Source organism: Carex rostrata, chromosome 10 (genome assembly GCF_964058835.1).
Source record: "Carex rostrata chromosome 10, lpCarRost1.2, whole genome shotgun sequence".
Lineage (NCBI taxonomy): Eukaryota > Viridiplantae > Streptophyta > Magnoliopsida > Poales > Cyperaceae > Carex > Carex rostrata.
The window spans coordinates 1,391,643-1,414,970 of record NC_135927.1 but is presented as its reverse complement, the minus strand read 5'-3'; the positions used below and the strand labels follow the sequence as shown (position 1 = coordinate 1,414,970).

Sequence of the window (23,328 nt, the reverse complement as noted above, 5' to 3'; positions counted from 1 at the left end):
TTTTTGGATAAATTAGTGGTTTGATTGTTGTGCCTTTGCTTAATTGATGTCAAGTTCTGAACTGGTAAAAATTACAAACAATAAATAAAAGAAGAAAAAATGGTGGTGTTATCTGTTATGTACCTGGGGAACAGGTGGAAGAAAACAAAACTGAGTACATTTTCAAAAGGAATACTGTACCGTACCGTATTGCAAACTGGCACGAACTTTTTAAATTATAAAATTGCAAATTGTTAATTTTTAAATTGGAAGAAGCTAGAATCCACACAGCCCACAACAAAAAAGATCTGAGAAAAGATAATTAATTAATTAAGAAGATCATAATATATATCCCCCACGATCGATTATGATTCCAAATTAAAGCACATAATTAATTAAGTTTTGTTTGATTGAATGAATGAATGTGATAACACCAAGACAACATATATATATAGTTTAATAGATAAAGGAATTGGTAAAGGCTAAAGTAAAATATCTTGCCTTTATTTGATATAAATTTAGTGCGTAAGTGGGTATACCAAACCATGGCTGAGGATGCATGTAAGATGGCACAAACAAGTTAAGCTAGCTAGCTGTAAACTGTGTTCAAAAGATCCATGTTGGTTTTAAACAACTAATTAAAGTGAGACAGCTAATTAGTTGCATTAATTAATTAAACTAACGGTACTGCATGGAAAAGGTCTTCTTGATCTCTTGTGCTTTACATTTCAGCACCACTCGAGTTGTTAATTTCTGTTGTCATAATGCATGTATTCTTCTATTTTGCTTCAAAGAAATTCACCCTTCTATACTATCTTCTATCTTCTATCTTTTTGTGTATCGATACAATTAGATTTTCATATTGTACAAAAAAATGATAAACAATAAAATTGTAATTATTCTTCCAATTTACTTCAATGAAATTCAACCTTCAAATATCACCCTTCTATATATAATATCTTCTATCTTTCTGTTAATAAATGTAGCTAGTCAATAATTATGGACCATCAAAAACAGTGATTTTGAAAAATTCTAAAAAAATAATAAAAAATTTCCAAAAAAATATAAAATTTGGTCTCCAAGTACAATTTAATATGGATATCAATTTGAACGGTTCGGATTGACATTTTGAACTTTGAAATTAAAAGTATGAGTGGAAATTAAAATACCTATTTTAATTTGCAAAGTATGATAACCTTACTTTATATATAATCATAATGTTTTCTTCTATTTTGCTTCAAAGAAATTTAACCTTCAAATATCACCCTTCTATATATATAATATCTTCGGGAAAATTGGTTATTTGCCACTCCAAAACCTTCAAATTAGAAAAATGTCACTCCAAAATTAGAATTTATCAAAATGCCACTCTAAACTTAGAAAATTCAGAATTTTGCCACTCTAAATTATTAATGACCAAATTACCCTCCCCATCTCTTCTTCTCCATTTTCTTCTTCTCCTCTGCCTCCCTGGTGGTTCTGTCCCTCCACTCTAATTCAAAATTAATGGATCTGACAATGATAAACGACGATGTAATTGAGAGATCAAGAGACGGAAGTGGTGAATTTCAGAGAATAGAGGACGACAATATATAGCAATTAGCGAGAATAATGAGGAAGAGATAGAATCTCAAAATCGTTTAATTAATATCATAATTGATACTGTACAATGCATCTTTTATTTATAGCGATGCGAATCATGCGATTACAATTGAAACTATTTAATCTGATCAAGTAAGCAAACTAATGAGATTAGACACCTCAGCTGCAGTTTATCAATCCGTGCCAAATCAGATTAATTGTTTATTCCATTCGTCTTCAGTCGAGATGGCGTTGGAGCAATCCAGTCAGTTGCTTTCAGTTATTGCGCTTGGTCCCACTTGTAAGTCTCCGACAATACTACTGCTATGCTAATGCTGGTTCGTTAGTATATTTACTCTGACGAGCAGGGTCCCGTATCGCAGAGAGTCACTACTTGGTTTAATATTGCCTGCCCTGGCGTTTTGCCACCGCATTGCCCGTTGCTGCTTCTCCTTCGTTTCATTGTTTGACCGAATCACTGCAGACTACGAAGGAGAAGAAGAGATGCGGAGGGTAATTTGGTCATTAATAATTTAGAGTGGCAAAATTCTGAATTTTCTAAGTTTAGAGTGGCATTTTGATGAATTCTAATTTTAGAGTGGCATTTTTCTAATTTTAAGGTTTTGGAATGGCAAATAACCAATTTCCCCAATATCTTCTATCTTTTTGTCAAAAAATGTAGCTAGTCAATAATTTATTTTACTATATAATGTTTGTGATTCTTAGTCGATCCATTAAAAGAGTAAAGCTAATGTGCACTATGTACATCAACAAGGTTTTGTGAGTATAACTTCAAAATCTATTTAATTAACTTCAAACGATTAATCTAAACTGTTAAAACTGATCTTTCAAACGATGAATCTAAACTGTTAAAATTGATCTACTTGACAAGTGATGCGTGTCCATGCAAAAAATTTTAAAATTTCAAATTTATTTAGTATAAAGTTAACGGTCAAAAGAAATGAAGGTGTATAATTAAGTTATTTTAATGCCTTCTTGATGAGCATAGTGCACACCACCTTTACTCCCATTAAAATATTAAATTGCTGAGAGCTTAACATTTCCATTAATTTGCTATATATATATATTAAGAGGAGGGATCGGATCCACTTACAACATTTGTAAGTTACAATATCTTATAACAATTTGGTTTTGCAATTTTAAAAGTCCAAACAATCGATTCAAACCGTTCAACATGATCTCTATATTAAAATGTGTTAGGAAATCATATTTTTCATTTTTTTTTTACTATTTATTAAGTATTTTATTAAATGCTATTTTTAAACAATTTTGAACCATCGAAAAATAATAGTTTAGTTTTGTAAAATACTTAATAAATAGTAAAAACAATTCAAAAAAAAATATTGTATGTGATCCCTCCTCATATTAATTAGGTATGGAAGGAATGATTGACAAGTGTATTTATTTTGATCGCCAAGGCAAAGTACAGAATAATTATCAAAATCCAAAAAGAAAAAAAGTATTACAGAGATATCACATTATCACTATAAGTTTGATAGCTTGTGTATCAATACAATTAGGTTGTAATAAAAATGAATTATAAATTTTTCAAATCGCTTAATGGATGGTTTCCATATTGTACAAGAAAATAATTAACAATTTATCTAAATCATAAAATATATATTTGTAATTATTTTTTAAAAACCAGGCAGAGGCTGCCAGACGATACATATATATTTTTGCAAAACCAGGTGATCATAAAATCGCTTGATGGATGCATGGTTTTACATATTGTACAAAAAATAAAAATAAAATGATAAACTACTTATATGAATCATAAAATATGTTTTTTGTAATGTTAATTTTTTATTTTGATATAATGTTAATCATGACTTTTATGCATGATTAATTGCTTACTAAAAATAACCACCACCGCTAGCTACTTATAACTAGAGTATTTGACATGACTGTATATATATATAGAGAGAGAGAGAGAGAGAATGGCTAAGCTCAAATCGTTTGTTTCTGGGCTCAGGAACAAACGATTGGGTTCTCCAATTTCCGAAGTTCAAACGGCTGATCCAAACCGTTAGATGTTTAATCTATATTAAAATGTGCTTGGAGACAAAATTTTATATTTTTTGGAATTTTTTTACTATTTATTAAGAGAGTTTGAAAGTTGCTGTTTTTATTAAAATTCTGCACCATAAAAAAACAGCGACTTTCAAACCCTCTTAATAAATAGTTAAAAAATTTCAAAAAATATAAAATTTTGTCTCCAAGCACATTTTAATATAGATTAAACATCTAACGGTTTGGATCGGCCGTTTGAACTTCGGAAATTGGAGAACCCAATCGTTTGTTCCTGAGCCCAAGAACAAACGATTTGAGCTTAGCCACTCTATATATATATATATATATATATATATATAGAGGTGGGCTACGGTGAGTTGCGAAGTAAAGCGACTATTTTACTTCACGCTCATATTTTGCGATTTTAAAGTTCAAAATGTCGATCCGAACCATTCATCTTGTTCTCCATATTAAAATGTGCTTGGAGACCAAATTTTATATTTTTTGGAATTTTTATACTATTTATTAAGCAATTTTGAAAGTCGCTGATCTGATGGTCCAGAAAATTTTACTGCTTTTTACTGTTCACAGCAAAACAGCAATTTTCAAAAATGCTTAATAAATAGTAAAAAAATTCTAAAAAATGTAAAATTTGGTATCCAAGCACATTTCAATATGGATTAAACATCTAACGGTTCAGATCGGTCGTTTGGACTTTCAAAATAAAAATACGGCGTGAAGTAGAAACGCGTTTTACTTCGCAACTCACCGTAGCCCACCTCTATATATATAGAGAGAGAGAGATAGGCTAATATCAAAATGTTTGCACCAACCCCTCCCGTGCAACCAAGTCATTTTCCGATTTGCAAAGTCCAAACGACCGATCCGAACCGTTAGATGTTTAATCCATATTGAAATGTGCTTGGAGACCAAATTTTACATTTTTTGGAATTTTTTTGCTATTTATTAAGATGGTTTGAAAATCGCTGTTTTTATTAAAATTCTGCACCACTGGAAAACAGCGATTTCAAACCATCTTAATAAATAGCAAAAAAATTTCAAAAAATGTAAAATTTGGTCTCCAAGCACATTTCAATATGGATTAAACATCTAACGATTCGGATCGATCGTTTGGACTTTGCAAATCGGAAAATGACTTGGTTGCACGGGAAGGGTTGGTGCAAACGTTTTGATATTAGCCTATCTATATATATAGAGAGAGAGAGAGAGAATGGCTAATATCAAAATGTTTGCACCACGCCTCCCGTGCAACCAAGTCATTTTCTAATTTTTAAAGTCCAAATGATAAATCTAAACCGTTAGATGTGTTCTCCATATTAAAATGTGCTTGGAGACAAAATTTTACATTTTTTGGAATTTTTTTACTATTTATTAAGCCACTTTGAAAATCGCTGATCCAACGGTGGCTTCTAATTTTACTGTTCCAAACAGCCACCGTTGGATCAGCGATTTTCAAAGTGGCTTAATAAATAGTAAAAAAATTCCAAAAAATGTAAAATTTGGTCTCCAAGCACTTTTTAATATGGAGAACACATCTAACGGTTTAGATTTATCATTTGGACTTTAAAAATAGGAAAATGACTTGGTTGCACGGGAGGCGTGATGCAAACGTTTTGATATTAGCCACTCTATATATATATATATATATATATATATATATAAATAGAGCGGGAAAAATGGCACGGCAGAGCTGGCTCCGTCATCGAACGACACAGTTACAATAAGAAATAATGGCATGACACGTCTCTTGGTTACATGTCGTGACTCGCGTATTCCGTGCCGTGGTCATCTTTACAAAACTTGGCATGGCACGTTATGCGAAAGATCTAGTTATGACACGGCACGTGGTCATACGAGTCACATGTAATTATAATTGTTAGATATTGACTAAATGGTGAATCTTAAATAAACTAACATATATTATGATCAAATGATCATGCGAGTCACGTTTAGACACGGCGTGACTCGCGTGGCATATCCATTCGTGTATCATGATCATCCCTTGATATTTTAATCACGGCATGGCACGTGAAAAATTAACTTAGTCATAGCATGGCTGGAACGAGACCAAAGTTACGGCATGTTAATCACAGCACGGCACGACACGTTTTTTCCACTATATATCAAGCATGGAGTGACAAAATTAAGCATTAACATATTTATGTTAAAAAATCAGTAATTAACATGCATGAAGTAAAATTTATTTTAAATTAGTCCATACTAAATAAAAGTTTTACAAAATCAACAAAAAGAACAATTTAGTTGAAATCAATTGAACTAGATCTGACAAAACAAAACGGTGAGAAATGCATTATTTAATGCCTTGGTAGTGGAAGCATCATTCTCATAATTTTTAAGCTTATGGAGACAAGTTTGGCATATGCATGCCAAACCAACTATACTGCTAGCTAATCTCTCTCTCTCTCACTCTTCCCCAAATCCAGAGAGAGAGAGAGAGAGAGAGGGGTATGTTAATCATCAATCATTGGTTGAAGCTCTAAATTAATTAAAGAAAGTTGAGGGCTGTAAACCACTCAGGCTATGCAAAGAGAAAGAGGATTCTCCTTGAGCCTTACTATTTATCATGTCATCAAATCTGAGCCGTTGGTTCCTCTAGCTGCGTTTTTATTTCTTAATTTATCCTTGCATGGCATCTTCTGCTAGGGTTAATTTAGCACTTTAGGTGTTCCTGCATGCACTCTATAAATGAACACCCCTTCTCTGCCTCTCTCTCCAAATTAAAACCACAGTAAGTGGTGAACAGGAGAAGATCTAAATTAATTAAGTCTCTCTCTCTGTACATATCTATATATATATATAATCAATTAAATAGATCACTTCAGTACAACAATGGGAAGAAAATCTATCTTCTCCCTTTGTTTTAGCTTTTCGAAGAAGTCGAGCTACTATGAGGATGATTACTCTCCACGGTACGTTAGAAAGATACGGCCGAGTGATGAAGATCGAGGCTATTATGTCGGTGAACCAGATGTTGATCGAAGGGCATCCGCTTTCATTGCGCGTTTCTACGAATCCCGGTGAATGGTTAATTTAGATCGATCAATGAATTAAGATATCACATGCATGAAGCTTGCAGTCCTAGCTAGCTAGCTAGTAATCTTGCATGTCTTTGGTATTATTATCTATATCTATATTCATCGAATTGTATTTGCATATATATATATATATATGCTTCAATGCTCTTCTGATATATATGTTTATGTGCATGTATTAATAATTTGTTCTTAATTTTTCTGGGGAGGGAATTGGAATTAATTATTAAAGTACTGTTTTATTTTGAGGGAATTTAGAATATATATGTTATGAATTGCTTATGTATTTTAACGATCAATCAGGACGAACTATTGGATTAAAATTAAATTGCTGTAATGAAATTGTTGCAAATAATAATGCTATTTCATTTGTTAATTTCTTTGATTGCATGATCGATGTGATCGATGCAATGCTACATATGTTTCTCTTGTTCAGTTGAGGTTGAGATGACAATATTTTATATATGGATGCATTTCGTCTCTCGTTAATTAATTAGTTAATTTGCTTCAACGATCCATGAAACCAAAGAATTATATATAATTAAGTTTGTACAAGACATTCTCATTAATTAATTCATGATCTGTGCAAGAAGAGAAAATGTTTTAAATATTAGAGAAATTTATATGTGTGTGTTTGTGTGTGTGTGTGTAGCATGCAATATAGGACTATATATATATTTATACAGGCTAGCTAGCTAAGCTTGACTATATATATATGGAGAGTGGCTAATATCAAACGTTTGCACCACATCTCCTGTGCAACCAAGTCATTTTCCGATTTTTAAAGTCCAAATGATCGATCCGAACCGTTAGATGTGTTATCCATATTAAAATGTGCTTGAAGACCAAATTTTACATTTTTTTGATATTTTTTTACTATTTATTAAGCCACTTTAAAAATCGCTGATTCAACGGTAGCTTCTGATTTTACTGTTTGATTAAGCCACCGTTGGATCAGCGATTTTCAAAGTGGCTTAATAAATAGTAAAAAAAATCCAAAAAATATAAAATTTGGTCTACAAGCACATTTTAATATGTAGAACACATCTAATGGTTCGGATCGATCATTTAGACTTTAAAAATTGGAAAATGACTTAGTTGCACGGGAGGCATGGTGCAAACGTTTTGATATTAGCCACACACTCTCTCTCTCTCTATATATATATATATATATATATATATATATATATATATATATATATATATATATATATATTGTTCTAAAAACATTCCCTCAAGGCCTCAACCCAGACATGTGCCAGGGTAAAATAATTTCAAGCTTGCTTCTTTGCGTAAATATGTATATAACAAGATTTCCGACATATATAGCCGTATTATTTGCGAATAATTAATTTGTCTGAGTACTTACAGATTTTGACAGATAACCAATTTATACCCATATTATTTGTGGGTAACGAACCTTTTATATATTTAATTTTTTTTTGAGAAATATCTCTCTTAGGTGTAAGGTTTGCAGTAATTAATTAGAATCCATATATACTTGTATTATAATCAAAAAGGGATATCCATATTTATCCAAAATAAAGGGTGAATTACATGTATACCCCTCAAAAACTTCAACATTATGTAATTTCTCCCTCAAAAGTTTGTAATATCATATTTACCCTTCTAAACTTTAAAAAGTCACAAATATATCCATTTTATTTTCTTTTCTATTAAAACCCTTTTTAGATTAACAAAATACTCATTTTACAATTTATTAAAAAAAGAATAAAATATGTAGCGTGTTTCAGAAAAATTCCACTCATTTAAATGGACTGGTTTCTGATGACAAATGAGTAATTTCTCTACTTCTAATGCTTACACGGTGACATCTAGATATATGCTTGTCAGAAGTAGAGAAATTACTCCCTTATCCTCAAAAACCAACCAATTAAAAGACAATCATTTTTTTAAACATGCTACATATTTTTTTTGTAAAGGGTAAAATGGGTATTTTATGAATTTAAAATGAGTTTTAATAGAAAAGACAATAAAATGGAGAAATTTGTGAGCTCTTGAAATTTAGAAGGGTAAACATGATATTATGATTTTTTTTTCTTTTACCAAAAGAATCAAAAAATTTAAATATATTATACCCCAAAAAATAATAAATCAAATAACCATGTTTTTTGAAAAATTCGAATTTTAACACGGCCGCATCTCCTAGATACGGCCACCTTTCTGGGGGCTACAACTAGGGGATGCGGACCATTTCTAGGTGGCTGCATCTAGGGACTGAGCCCCCCCCCCCCCCCCCCCCCCCCCCTCCTTTTTTTCTCTTCTCTTTTTCCTTCCCCTGCACGAGAAAAAGAAAATGAAAAGGAGGGGGGGGGGGGAGGAGCATAGCCCCTAGATGCGAAGGTGGCCGCATCTAGGGGATGCGGCCGTATCAAAATTTGAATTTTTTAGAAAATATAGTTATTTAGTTTATTATTTTTTGGAGTATAGTATTTTTAAAAATTACGGTCAAAAGAAGTCGGAACCAACAAAGGAATGAGTAGGTGACCCCCTTTTGGAAACCAAAATAGAAAAATATCTTCATTTAGGGGGGGGGGGGGGGGGGGGGGGGCATTTATTTAATTTAATCCTTGTACTTCCCAGCGTACGTACATAATTCTTAGTCTCTAAGCTATACGTACAACACTTCATGCTAGCTTTCTACAAATAAAATGTATACTCTTCCTTTTATTTATTCTCTCTTTTTGTCAGCACTTTCCAGCCTTTATAATCATTTGAACTCTTATCTCTTTATCTTACCATAATTTGTTTTAGTGGAGGGTTCAAATATCTCCATTTTTTGTGCCTTCATCGTGCCTTTATTTTTAAAAACTTTAATAACTAAAAATTTGAAACTTAAAAGTCAAAATAAAATCATTGGATATGATCTACATCATTTTATCTATGCACATGTAAAATATTACGACATTTCAATTTTGTTTTGATTGTCATCAAGAGATTGTAAAAAAATGTATTAATGTGGATAATTTCTAAACGTTAATTTTTCAACTTATTAATTCACATAAAAACAAAATTGAAATGTGATAATATTTTATGAGCATATAGAAAAAATAACATAGATCACATCTAACGGTTTTATTTTGACATTTATAATTTAAATTTTGAGTTATTTAAGTTTTTGAAAATGAAGATATGATGGAGGCACAAAAAAGGAGGCATTTGAACCCTCCTCTTTGTTTTTTACATTGTTGTTTATGAAACCTTTATAATAGTATTGTTTCATAAATAGTCAATTAAAATCACTTAATTAGTAACATATATGAGTTAACCCACAGACAGCACGAGTCAATACTCAATAGTAACATGATCCAACAAAGATTTTTGCCCCCTATCAACCTATTATTGATGAACAAAAGAAGAACATTGGAGAGTTGAATTGGTGAGGAATGAAGAAGAGCGCCATTTCGGATTCGGGTTTTGGGTTTGCGAGCTCTGTCACATTTTTTAGTTTACGCCTTGAGAATATTTTAGTTCCCTTTCTTTATTTGTAGTTTCAATTCATTGAATGATGGAAGTTAGAACAACGCTGCACCGGTCTTTTAAATTGGCCCACAATTGAAGGCCCGTATATACTTATGCCAGGCCCATACCCAGGCCCATGTATATAGGGTGAATATCATATACATTGGAGACTTGAAAAAAATAAAAATAAAAAACCTCTTGAAAAAGCATTTCCACACTACAACGAACTCCACTTGCTAATCTCAGGAATGATGCCAAAATGATGTTCAACTTAACCTTTAAATTTGTTAAAAGGAGTTGTGAGGGTAGTTTCTGCATTTCTCACTTGCATGGGTATAATTGACAAAAATATTAACAACAAAATTAAAATAACATCTCCAGAAGCTGTTTCTATGAAAATAATAATAATAAGAAATAGTTGCCTATTTAAAAGATCCATCCTGATAATAAATGGCAACAAAAAACCAAATAATGTTCGGCCGCGTTACCGTTCCCGTGGGAAAAAATAATTCAGTTCACAGTACTTTTCAGTTCAATTCTTGTGTCCAATTGGAGGTGCCCTAAATATTCATTACAAAACACTGAAGAAATAAAATTGCTGTGATAAAACATCACTTTGAAGAAGAAGAAAAATACAATTCTTAAACAAATATACGATCGTGATCTAAGAAGAAGAAATCAGTGATCGTGAACAAATATACGATCGCGATATTATGTACATACAACTACATAGTGGTGCAAAAAATTTCAGAAATCACTGATCCTAATATATATATATTTCTTCTTACAAAAAATTAATATAGAAGACTACCTATTTTTTTCAATTACTCAAAACTCGGCGGCTACCAATTGCATTTCTGTCTCTGTTTTTGAATTTCACAGAGCCAGGTAGCCATGGAAAAAGTTTTTCAAGACATTTGCTTCCACTAATTGCATTTGCTTTGTTTTCATTTATCCCGAATTTCTCCCTCTCGATTGCCTCCATTATATCTTCCCGTGTCACTATTCTGCCACCTGGACACATCACATCATCAATTAATATGAATACTTCCATTATTTCTCAGTAAAATAAATACAAGGGCATTTCATACCTCTTCTGACAGCAAGTAAAGCAGCCTCATTGGCAATGTTTGCCAGGTCAGCACCGACAAAGCCCTCAGTTAAACTGGCGACTAAATCACACACCATCTCTGTCTCCTCCTCCAAGGGAACTCCTCTTAGATGAACAGCCATGATTCTTTTCCTCCCTTCGAGATCGGGTTCTCCTACAAACACCTTTCTAGAGAACCTGCCAGGTCGCAGCAATGCCGGATCCAATGCGGCTGCTCGGTTTGTAGCCGCCAGTACAATCACTTGCTTGTCAGAGTCGAACCCATCCATCTCCGTCAGTAGCTAAATTTCAGTAATGCACAATGCATGGCAACAAAACATTTATGCTTGTTTTCATATGTGATATGTTTCTCTTAAAATATAAAAGAAATAACATTTATGCATGTACCTGATTTAGAGTCTGATCTCTCTCATGGCTAAAACCATCCCTCTCAGTACCAACAGCATCCAGCTCATCAATAAACACAACAGCTGGCGCCTCTCGTCTCGCCTCTTTAAACAAATCCCTAACCCTAGCTGCACCTCTGCCAACATACATCTCTACAAACTCACTAGCAGATACAGAGAAAAATGGCACACCAGCTTCACCGGCTACGGCACGGGCTAACAATGTCTTCCCCGTACCAGGTGGGCCCACAAGTAAGACACCTGTCGGTAGTTTAGCACCAAGTTTTTTGTAATCCAAAGTGCCTTGCAGACAATTCACCACCTAGCAGAAATGATGCAGCAATTTAGACGAAATTACAGAATCAGTTCAGTGCCATTTTGTTGTATCTCATGGCCAAATTTAAACATGTGCGAACTTTTTATTGTCCAACTTTTTCTTTCTTTCCTTTTTGGTAAACATATGGAACAGCTTTTTAATTAGGTATATTGATATTTTTACGTCTTAAGGATTCTTCTGTATATTCTAAAGTAAGAGTGTTTGCACCTCACTGTACAAAATATTTACTGAAACTAAATTCAATTTTCCTTCGTGCATAGCAAAAGGCTCAGGCTATGTTCCTAATTAAATGGTCCAACAAATTTCATTTAATTTTACAAAAGAAAGCAGGTTTAAAAAAAAAAATTAACAAATAAATAAATAACCAAACAAAGACAAGAGCAATAGCAGTAATTCTAGAAATCACCTCAATTAGTTCTTCTTTTGCTGAATCAACACCTTGCACATCATCAAAAGAAACCATTTGTCTGGTACCAGTACAGTTTTTTTTTCGATTATTACCGTGAAGCCTCCTCTCTAAAAGCCAAATTACAGGAATAATCCCGATCCATACTCCAGCAATTGTGCCTATACAGGAAACCAGCAATCTAGAAACAGGCGGAGGGACCGAACGGTATGTTACCCCTTTCTCACGTAACAATCCAAGAAGAAATTTCTCGTCTCGGTCCATCTTTCTTGTACGGTACCTGCAAGATACTTGCTTATCAAACCAATTTGATCTCATTTTGGACCTAATTAGCCTCATTTGAGCTTCAGTCTGTGCAATTAGGATAGGTACAGTACAGATACACTGAAAGGAACTGTTGTACCAGTAAAACGCATTATAAAATAAACTCAGTCAGGTGCACATACCTTTTAGTAGTTAAAGAACCATGTTTCTCCTGGGCTTGATCATTAGAAATTCTATCGAAATATATACACCTAGAGCCTTCTTCGAAATCAACAGAGGATACATGGCTGAGGTTAATGCCATTTACAAGTTGTGAATAAGGCACCTCTTTTAAAGTTTGACAACTGGTACGAACCCGAGACAGCATGAGAAATATACCCAACACAAGTAATGCTATGTCTTTGGGAGAATTCATCTTTTCTCTGATCCACTGAGCAGCTAAGGTAAATTTGTGTTTTAAGAAGTCTCTCAGTTGATGAAGAAATAGAATTATTTGACTCATCCAAGGTGGCTTCTGCTCTGTGTCATTTCCGAATGCATTTGGGTTTTGGGTTACTCTGGGTACACAACGGGAGATGCAAAGCGTGTTTGATTTGTGCAACCAATACCAGTGCATGTGTAAGTGCTGGGGTTTAGTTAATCTTAGAGAGATGAAACCAAGATTGGGCTGTGGTAGAAGAGAAACAGAAAGAGAAAGAGAAAGAGAGAGAGGAGGAATGGAGAAGAGCGCCATTAGGTTTTCTTAGTTCCCTTTCTTTCTTTCTAGTTTCATTGAATGATAGAAGAATGAAGATAGAACACCACCGTTCATTCATAAAAAACTTAACTGGCACCGTTCATTAATAAATGAAGGCCCATATATAAACCAATGCCAGGCCTAGAAGCAGGCCCATATATACATCACACATATAATTCACAGCACTAGCCCTTTAAATAAAGGCCCATATATACCAATGCCAGGCCTAGACCCAGGCCCATATATACATCACATGTATAATTCACATCAAGTTGAATCAATGGAGATTGTTAATTAATTTGATCCCAAATTAGTCCCTAAACATCAAGATGAATCAATGAAGACTGTTAATTAATTTGATCCCAAATTAGTCCCTAAAAGGGTGATTAATTAATTAAGAAGACTAATTCACTTTTGGGTGTCTAGTTCAAAAAGAGAGCGACAAGTAGGTTGCAGTTTGTTAGACCTTTGGCAAATGAATATTTGGCGTGTTAAAATTGCTAAAAGCTTAATTAACTAAAACACAAGTTAACACAAAACAGGTTACTCCTAATATAATATTATACGCAGTTCCCTGCCTGCCTACATATATATAATATAATATACTTAAAAAGCATACAGAGTACAACATAAGATGAGAGAGGCCTCCTAGTTCACCAAAAAAAACACCAGAAGAAAGTGAAAGTGACACAATTGCCACATATAATCCCAAGTTTTAATAAAGGATCGAGTTGAGTCGAATCGAGTCAATACCCGAACCACCACCATTGCTATGTGCTAAGCACCATGGTCATGGACATGTCGTGCCATGATTTGCTTACCACCTAGCAAAGGTTATTCGCGCGGTTCGTTCTTGACTCGACCCGTTGCATACGTCAACTCTACCCCTGCTGCCTCTCTTCTTCCTTTTTCTTTTTTTTTTTTCTTTTTTTCTTTTTGGATTCAATTCAATTAAATTCATCATACATCACAGTTCAATGCTGCCTTTATCTTCTGTATGGTACAGGAGATGAGGTTGTTCACCGTCTCAACTGATTCAACCGTAAGCTTTGCCGTCGGTTGGCTATTCACCAAGATTTGAAATGCAACTGTTAAGAGAGATCCAGATGCACCTACTTTGCTCTCTCCATCTCCTCCAGTACTACTCCCCCCACATGCACCGGCTCCGGACCCATCTGGCAGGATTGCAAAACCCGAAGGAAGAAGTGCCACATAGGTAGAATCCCCACCACTCATGACCAAGTGCATTGCTGGTATATCAACCGGTGCATAGACCACCATTGACCCAGACGGGTCAGTGCAAGTCTCCTGCAGTATTAGCATGCTGCTCTGATTTGAACTCACAGCCTGCATTTGCATGGTAAGTAAGAGATTATTATATTGATTACAATTAATTAATAATAAATAATATCTGTTGATTATATTATTTTATTGTGTAACATGCATGCAAAGGGTAGCTAGTAGCTAGTAGAATAGAATAAATTATTAATCTATCCATAATCCATGTATGTATGAGAGAGAAAGTGATGGATGAGGATTGATGAGAAAGGGACCCAGCTAGAGTGACTCTAAAGGAGGGAAGTCTAGGTTTTTGAACTCTAAAGGGGCTGGACCTAGAAAAGTAGAAAGTAGGAAGTAGAGAGAGAGAGAGAGAGAGAGACAGAACTTTTTGATATCTGTCCCTTTCTGCAAAGGGTCATAGATGTCAACTCCTATACATGAATTGATATATAAATACAAATAATAGTGTAGGCTTTTACAGATGTACCCCTCTCAAGTCCAGGACCACACTTTGCCTGGTCCCCCACTTGAGCTTACTTTTTGGATCTAATCTTTTCTCTGGCCCAATGCAATGCAGTACGTTTGCACTATTCCTATTTTGTCTCCTTTTGTCCTATTTCTTATCAATTTCTCATCCATCTCTCTATGTACATTGTACACTATGTCACTATGTGACTATGTGCCGTGGGACAGTCACAGCTACACGGGTTGGACACCCACAAAATAAATTATGAGCACTTTATTCAAGGACTACAACTCTTCTCTTTTATATATTGCACCATTATGGCCCCTGAACTAATATTAAGGCGCAATCAATACTCTCTTCCTTTACAGTCGATACATATACACCTCCAAAAATAGTCTAGTCTCATCATGTCATGTGGTAATGTTACCTTAACTGTAGTGTGCATAAGTAAACACAAAAGCAATTTCCGAAATTCACAACTAATCAATCAACACATGCATGTAAAGATAAGTATTTTTGTTTTTTAAATGAAGAGAAAAATGTAACTCACACTAGCACGAAGAAGGGAAACGGAGTTGCCGTGATGCTGCCCCTTAGCAATATGTGCCATCTCCTGCATTGGCCCACCATTTGAAAGAATATCCCACTCGCTACGCAGACGCTCATCACGCAAGAAATCAAACAGGCGTTGCGGTGCCACTGGAACCCAAACTGACGTGGCCGCACTGAGCACAACGCCAGGTGGCTCCCCAGGCTCATCCACGCTCTGACGTGTCATCACCTTCACATCCTCACCCACGTTGCCGGCCCCCACTAACTTGCTCCATTTGTGTGCCGATGATGCACACACTCCCGCACAAAAGTTGTCTGTCATTCTCTGTGCCAGTTTCAGCATGCTTCTCCTTCCACTTGCAGTGATTGCTACAAAATCATTACTTAAATTATTTCATTTACATTTTTATTTCGGTCAGTTTTTCTTTTCTTTTCTTCAGAACTCAACTGCACTAACATTACATTTTATGCTATATGTATACAAGTGCAATGCAAGAAATTGTCTGCCTTTAACTTTTAGGTAATTCAATTATTTTTAAAATATAACCATACTCAATTTTGTTTTTTTTTCATTTCAATATTAATTCATCCTACAGATGATACAATAAATATGAAAAGAAAAGCATATTACTTGTGTTGTCAGTAGAAGGGGCAGAAGATGACATGAGAATAGCGAGGCATTCGCATTGGCGTTGGAGTGTGGCGAGCCAGCGGTGCGCACCAAGGGCAAGACCAGAGCGGAGTATGGGGCGGTAAAGCTGGTGCACAGCCGCTTCCTCATACTCTGCATGCTCAACCCACGTGACCTGTTACACCAATACAAATGCAAAAAAAAAAAAAAAACAAGTCGTCTGTTAGCTCATTAATGCACTCACATGCCTCTGCTCCTTTCCAGTGTTTTTAGTGTTCTCCCCCCCCCTGTAACCTGTAGGGCTGTACCAAACACAATACAGGCTAGATAGACTATACCATACATTAAGTTGTACAGAGTTCCTGCTGGTCCACTGTAGTAGATACCTTGTGCCCCAGCACATCATAACCAGTTACAACCGAGTGCGTATCCTCTGAGATATCTCAGCTTTTGTGTGACTGACGTGTCCGGTGCCTATTCAGGAGTGTAGGGGGTCAGTATTATGTGTGCTTTGAGATTCGTGCAGAACGTATTTAAACGGTTGGGATTTTCCATAAAGTCATGCAAAGTTTGAGATATCTCAGAGGATATGAATTCGTTACAACCAGCCAAAATTATTTACCACATGGTGGGTTAGACTATTGATTATGCAAGGGACAAGTACTTACTATAGTGTAAATATTGTAAATTATCTTTGCATAACAGGCAAAAGATTAGACCAGGTTAATGTGTATTTGGGACAACTTCAATCAGTTTTTCAAAAAAAAATGCTAAACAAATGCAAGTGGGGAGGGTGAGGTATGCAGATCTCAACGAATTTTTAGACAAATTAATTAAGTGGTATAGACAAGTAGCTAGCTCCCTAGGGGAGAGTAGAAGAAGCATCTAATACCCATTTTCCAATTAAACAAAGCAATTAAAAAACACTTTGGAATATGTATGGATCTACACAAATCATAGAAAAATGCATAACATATCTCTTCTCTCTATGAATAGATGAGACCATGTGATTCTGACAGGATCGTGGCCTCGTGACCCGTAATTAACTTGTTAGAAAACAGTGGTTTAGCCTTTGACTTATGTACGTGCACCATTACGTTGCATGGTAATCATTATAATAAACTAATTAACAACATAAATAATTAGCCAATAAAATAGAGTTTCACAGTCTTAGTTAGTGGGAAGAGAGTGGTGTAAGTGAATGAATACCTTGCAATAGCCATTTGGCAAGTCTTGCACCAAACAGCCAGAAGGAAGCCTACGGCATTTCATATTGTCGGCTAATGCCGATGAATTCTCTCTGATTCCATCAATAGAAGCATCTACAATAACCCAGCATCCCTCTGCTAATTGCTTGCAGAACCGCAGAAAGTTTACATCCCGAATTGGAACTAATGGAGATAGCACTTGTAATTCAGCACGCATCTGACATAAATTAATTGCAAAACAAAAGTATGAACAAATATGATCAAATGTAGCTATATATGTGTCTCAAAACAATTAAATAACTTACAAGTTGCAATGCACCATTTCTGCTCCCTCCCATGCCGCTAGAAAGAACTTCAGTAGTTGTAGCACTTGCAATCACGCAAGAGAACATTTCAGACCATCGAGCCTACACTTCAAATTAATCATATGCATGTTAATTACTTGTAAGTAAAAGTTAATCTAAGCATTGATCGATCACAAGTTGAACACTGAAACTTATATACAAGTAGCTAGAAATTAAGAATATAATATAATGTGATAAGAGAGAACAATTAACGCACCGAGTCCATGAGCGTCTCAACAAGCGCCATGCTATTAATGATCACAACACCTGTCTCCCTTGTAGCCTCAGACATGAACCCAACCGGTTTAACTCCAATACACCTGTTGAAACCACGTAGATACTCCTCATAGTTAAGTGTTTCCTTGCCGCCTTCCAAGCAAGGGATCCACAATGGCTCCTCCATTTGTGCCATCTTGACCAACTCGTCAGTGGTCGCAAGTGCTAGTTCCAAAAGCATAGATCTCTCCAATGACTTATCAACACCACCTCTAGCTGGGGTAATAACAGTACCAAGAGGACTCGACGCATTGTTCGGGTAATCATTCAAAGCTGGTAGAGACGTTGCAAAGCCATTTGTACCGACAGCTAGATCCAAAGAAGAGTTTGGCATGGGGAGGGCAAGAGGTGCACCGGACATTGAAGAAATAGGTTTGCCAAGTAGTTTACCAGCTAAGGCACAGACACGAGTAAGCTCTTCTTTTAACCTTGCATTCTCCATTCTTAGATGTTGCTCTTCTAGAGAGATCTCGCCGAGCATAGCGGGCCCACCGCAGTGATTGCATAAAGGATTTCTCATTGCCTCTCTGATCGACATGTTCTCAGCACGCAACTTGTCATTGTCTTGCCTCAGTAGAGTATTTTCATGCCTCTCCATCTGTGTCTGTTTGTTGAAATTAATTAATAATAATTCATTCATTGAATCAGTAATCAGTGAATGTACGAAGATTAAATGTAATGGTTGATTTACCTTCATCTGAGTACGGCGATTCTGGAACCAGAACTTGACCTGGCGGTTCTCTAAGCAAAGACGTTTGCTGAGCTCAGCACGCTGCTTCTCGTCAGGATGAGGGCACTCCTTGAACAATCTGAATTCAGTGAGAGAATGGAATGGAATGGAATTAATAAATAAGAAGGAAAAGGATGATTGATTGATTGATTGATTGAAGAGGTAAAGTAAAGTAGAGTTACGCTTCAAGTTCTTGGATCTGATGGGGAGTGTGGCGGTGGTATCTCTTCTTCCTTTTGCGAGGGTTTCCAGAAGGGGGTTCAAGGTCATCAGCAGACAAGCCGTCCAAGTGATCACTTCCGGATCTACTGTCGATCTCATCTAATTCTTTAGTTGCTACTACTCCGGGAACAGCAGTACCATTTCCATCTCTCTGCGCCTCCATGTTTGTTTGCTAAACCAAAAAACAAAGAGGATAAAGAAATGAATAAAAAGGGCACGGAAGGAAGGAAGGGAAGAGATTGAATAGATTGAATAGATTTAGAGTTAGTTACCAAGGCGAGAGAAAGGGCAGGAGAGGTGAAGAGAGGTTTGCCACCGCCACCGCCACCGTAAGGGAGCATGGCACCGTCGAATAGGCTTCCAAAAGTACTCATCCTGAACCCCTCCAAAGCGGAGCAGGAGCAGCGGAGAGAGAGAGAAAAGGCTCCCCCCTCTTAAAAATGAATGGAGGATAGAATTTCACTCAGTACCTCTACTCTACCGCCATGCATTATATATCCAAGGTGGAATCCTTGTTCACCATCTATCTGTCTATCTCTAGCTATGTGTTCTCTCCCTCCTCTATCTATGTATCTATGAAGTATTCTTGGAGCCTTTTCTCTCTCTCTCTCTCTTGTTGTCTTGTCTTCTGATCTTCTCTTCTCTTCTCTTCTTCTCTCTCGTCTCGTCTCGTCTCGTCTCGTGTTGTGTACTTGTGTATAGTTGGGTGTAACCCTGCCTTTTTTCCTAGGTAAATGTAAAGGTAAAGGTTAATGTATAGGTAAAGGTGAAGGGACGATAAGTAAGAAAAAGCGACACCCTTGACACTTGGGATAGATAATTAAAAAATAATATAATAATAATAATATAATAAATGTAGTGGCGGTGTAGCAGGGTTTTGACTTTTGCCCCCTCCCTAAACTTTTTATTTCCATCCCCATTCTCCTCCTCCAAGTCTAGTCTCGAACCGGTAAAAACTTTTGGATTCTTCACATTTTCAGTTTTGACCGGCGCAATTTCATCTGCCTCGAGATTCGCGTTTTTTTTTTTCCTCCATTCAAAAAGGCTGTGGTGTGGGGTCCTCTACCCCTAACCCCTACCCCCTACCCCCTACCCCTTGATTGGAATTTTAGAAATTTAGAAATTGATGAACTATTTTAAGTAATTATAAATTGTGTTTGCACAAAAGGCAAGGAATTATTTATTTATTTATTTATTTATTTATTTATTTCGACCAGTGTGGTGGATATGGATATGTAAGCCCTAACCTAGCCTAGGCTATGCTTTGCTTTCTCAAAACATCCATCACAATTCGCATTCACATCACTGCTCCATGCTTACTCTTCACTACTCTAATTAATTCATTCATATTATAATAATAATAATTCTAATTCATATCAAAATTAATATTAAGATTATATCATTAGTTTTATAACTTTATTTATTATTTATTCACATTTCATTTACATAACATTAGGCCGATACCAAAAAAAGCTAGAAATACTGCTGCTTACGTCTTCAAATAGACACCCAACTACACTTTCTAACTTTGAAGCTATATCAATTAAACATTTATTAAGAATTAAATTTTTTTTTTTCATGCTAAGATAGAGTATCAATTTTTTCCTACATACAATATATTATTCTGAGCTATATAAAAAAAACATATATATATATATATGCACAAAACAATTGAAAATAAATAGAATCAATTGACTTCATTAGCTTTATTTAAAGAAAAGCTGCCTCTGCCTCCAAATATTTTCAAAAACAATATAAATTGTAGAGTGATGCTTCTATGGACATAAGGACCTATTTGTAAAATGAACACCTTTTTTATTTTCAAAGTTCAAACAGACGATCCGAACCGTTCATCTTGTTCTCCATATTAATATGTGCTTGGAGACCAAATTTTACATTTTTCTGAATTTTTTTACTATTTATTAAGATGGGTACAAAAAATATCAAATTCAGACCATTGAATTTTGTACCCATCTTAATAAATAGTAAAAAAATTCAGAAAAATGTAAAATTTGGTCTCCAAGCACATATTAATATGGAGAACAAGATGAATGGTTCGGATCGACTGTTTGAACTTTGAAAATAAAAATATGTTCATTTTACAAATAGGTCCTTATGTCCATAGAAGCCTTTGCCTAAATTGTATATTAACGTTTTGTGCACACGTAATATAAAGTATATGTTTTTCATATTATATTTGAGTGACGTAATTTTTCAATTTGATGCGTATCTTCCAGTGTTCTAAATAATAGTATGTGTTTCATTTTATTGTTTCCAACTGCACTGTCTTCTGACAAGATGAGCCATTTTATTTTATTTTTTTAAAAACTTCTTCGCAGTTTGTTTTGTGGGCAGAGATTTATTAACAACGAATTAATTCGTCAATGGAAACAATCATAAAAATAGTTTACAATTTTAAAATATAGCAAGAAAATATGATTTATACTATATACACATTTTTTTACATGAAAAACGATGAGCTCAGCTAATTAATAACTACAAAGATTCTCTCATTTTAATTTCAAATATGTGACTTTTTCCACGCAAGACATTACATTTGTCACTAGATCAAAGACTAATTTTTTTTTTCTATTTTTTAAAACAACATTTTTGAAAAAAAAAAAACATTGTTATATCTGTCAAAATTAGACATTGTCAATGAATCATCATCCTTATCTCATTTAGTCGTTATTATTGTCAACAACTCAACGTTGACAATAAAAGACAAGTGTCAAAAAAAGTTCAAATTGAATTATATTTTAACATTCTTAATTAATATTATCTCTTTTTTCATAGGGAGGTTTAAATTTTATTTTCACTTCTATTTTTACTTTTACTTTAAAATTTTTAATAACAAAAATTCTAAAATTTATATTCAAAAGTAAGATGTAATTTATATTATTCTCCTCTATGCACGTAAAAGAAATATCACTTTTAGAATTTATTTTATTTGAATCAACAACATTCATAAATTATCCACATTAGTGTTCTAAACCTTGAATCCTTGATATTGATACAAATTAAAACAAAGTCAAAATGTCATAATATTTTACATTTAAAAAAAATGATATATATTATAGCTAATAATTTTATTTTAATATGTAAATTTTAAATTTTAAATTACTAAAATTTTCAAGATAAAGACATAAAAAGATGAAAAAGATTTAAACCCTCCTCCAAAAATATAAGGTTTCAAAACTTTAACTTCACTCATGCTTTAATAAAAAAAATCGTTTTTAACTATTTTTCGTTTCTACAGTATGTTTTGTTTAAGTTTTTCTCTTGAAATATTTTAAACTATATTTGTTAAAGTAACAACTCTTGTTTTGAAGTCACATTCAATTAAAATTTAGAGTGAGACTATGGTATTTTATAAACTGCGGTCTAATTTGTGCTATGAAATTTATGTTTTTATTTTCAAAATTCAAACAGTCAATTCTAATCATTCAATATAATCTCCATACAAAATTTGTACTTGGAGACCAAATTTTTATCTTTTAAAATAAGGTAAAAAAATCACTATATTCGAAATTATTATGGCAAAGTAAATAATTTTTAAAATGTTTACAAATTATATATATCATAAACAAAAAATAATTACCAATATAACCATCTTTTTAATCAAAAGATACCAACAAAAAAGGCATTCCTCAATCTCTCATATATCATATTTCAAGCAAAGTAATGTTTGCTATTAGTATTAGTGGTCAACTCAAGGTGTGGAGATCTCAAGAAGGTTTTAGACAAATGAATTAATTAATTAATTTATAATTAAATGGAGAGAAGAGAAGAGAGACAAAGAGGTACCCAGAGGCCAGAGGAGAGGTGCTTCTTCCAAAGAGTAGAAGAAGCATCTAATTCTAAATTCTAATACCCATTTTCCAATTCAAAATTATAAAAATACATACTTTGGAATATGTGTGGATCTATCTTTGTAAATTAATTAATTAATTAATTATGTAAAAAAATGGCATGTGATCCTGTGTCCTGTCAGGATCATATTCAAGGCCTCGTGAGTCGTGACGCGTTTACAAAGCACTGGTATTAGTATTAGTATTAGACTATTAGTATTAGCCATTTAGCCCTTGACTTGTGAACGCTATCTTATTATTTGCTTACCTATCATTCATAATTGATTTTTTTTTTTTTTTTAAAAAAGCAATTAAGTTAGTTTGATAAATTTTATTAAGTTAGTTTGATAAATTTTATTTATTTATTTATTCATTT

The 23,328-nt window shown here is 34.3% G+C and overlaps 2 protein-coding genes across 2 annotated transcripts; both read right to left on the bottom strand.

Annotated features, from left to right (window-relative positions):
• Positions 1-10,775: 10,775 nt before the first annotated feature.
• Positions 10,776-13,429, bottom strand: LOC144560180 (putative inactive ATP-dependent zinc metalloprotease FTSHI 3, chloroplastic). The gene is made up of 5 exons (XM_078309362.1): positions 12,838-13,429; positions 12,392-12,671; positions 11,650-11,970; positions 11,243-11,543; positions 10,776-11,165 (listed from the first exon to the last, which is right to left on the bottom strand). Exons 1-5 carry the CDS (start codon positions 13,386-13,388, stop codon positions 10,972-10,974), a joined length of 1,647 nt encoding a protein of 548 aa, XP_078165488.1. The 5' UTR covers positions 13,389-13,429; the 3' UTR covers positions 10,776-10,971.
• A 490-nt stretch (positions 13,430-13,919) lies between these two features.
• On the bottom strand, positions 13,920-19,687 carry LOC144560179 (homeobox-leucine zipper protein ROC5-like). The gene is made up of 9 exons (XM_078309361.1): positions 19,374-19,687; positions 19,062-19,273; positions 18,841-18,958; positions 18,091-18,753; positions 17,835-17,936; positions 17,531-17,746; positions 16,322-16,496; positions 15,689-16,059; positions 13,920-14,738 (listed from the first exon to the last, which is right to left on the bottom strand). The coding sequence occupies exons 1-9, from the start codon at positions 19,473-19,475 to the stop codon at positions 14,352-14,354; spliced, it is 2,346 nt and encodes a 781-aa protein (XP_078165487.1). The 5' UTR covers positions 19,476-19,687; the 3' UTR covers positions 13,920-14,351.
• Between the last annotated feature and the right edge of the window lie 3,641 nt (positions 19,688-23,328).

Excerpts from the sequence above, each read along its gene's own strand:
- LOC144560180 (XM_078309362.1), bottom strand. The coding sequence starts at position 13,388 with ATGGCGCTCTTCTCCATTCCTCCTCTCTCTCTTTCTCTTTCTCTTTCT. Across the intron at positions 11,971-12,391 it reads CAAAAGAAGAACTAATTGAG|GTGGTGAATTGTCTGCAAGG; the intron begins GTGATTTCTAGA and ends CATTTCTGCTAG. Across the intron at positions 11,166-11,242 it reads TTTACTTGCTGTCAGAAGAG|GTGGCAGAATAGTGACACGG; the intron begins GTATGAAATGCC and ends TGATGTGTCCAG.
- LOC144560179 (XM_078309361.1), bottom strand. The coding sequence starts at position 19,475 with ATGAGTACTTTTGGAAGCCTATTCGACGGTGCCATGCTCCCTTACGGT. Across the intron at positions 19,274-19,373 it reads CTGCCCTTTCTCTCGCCTTG|CAAACAAACATGGAGGCGCA; the intron begins GTAACTAACTCT and ends TTTTTGGTTTAG. Across the intron at positions 18,754-18,840 it reads ATCGCCGTACTCAGATGAAG|ACACAGATGGAGAGGCATGA; the intron begins GTAAATCAACCA and ends TTCAACAAACAG.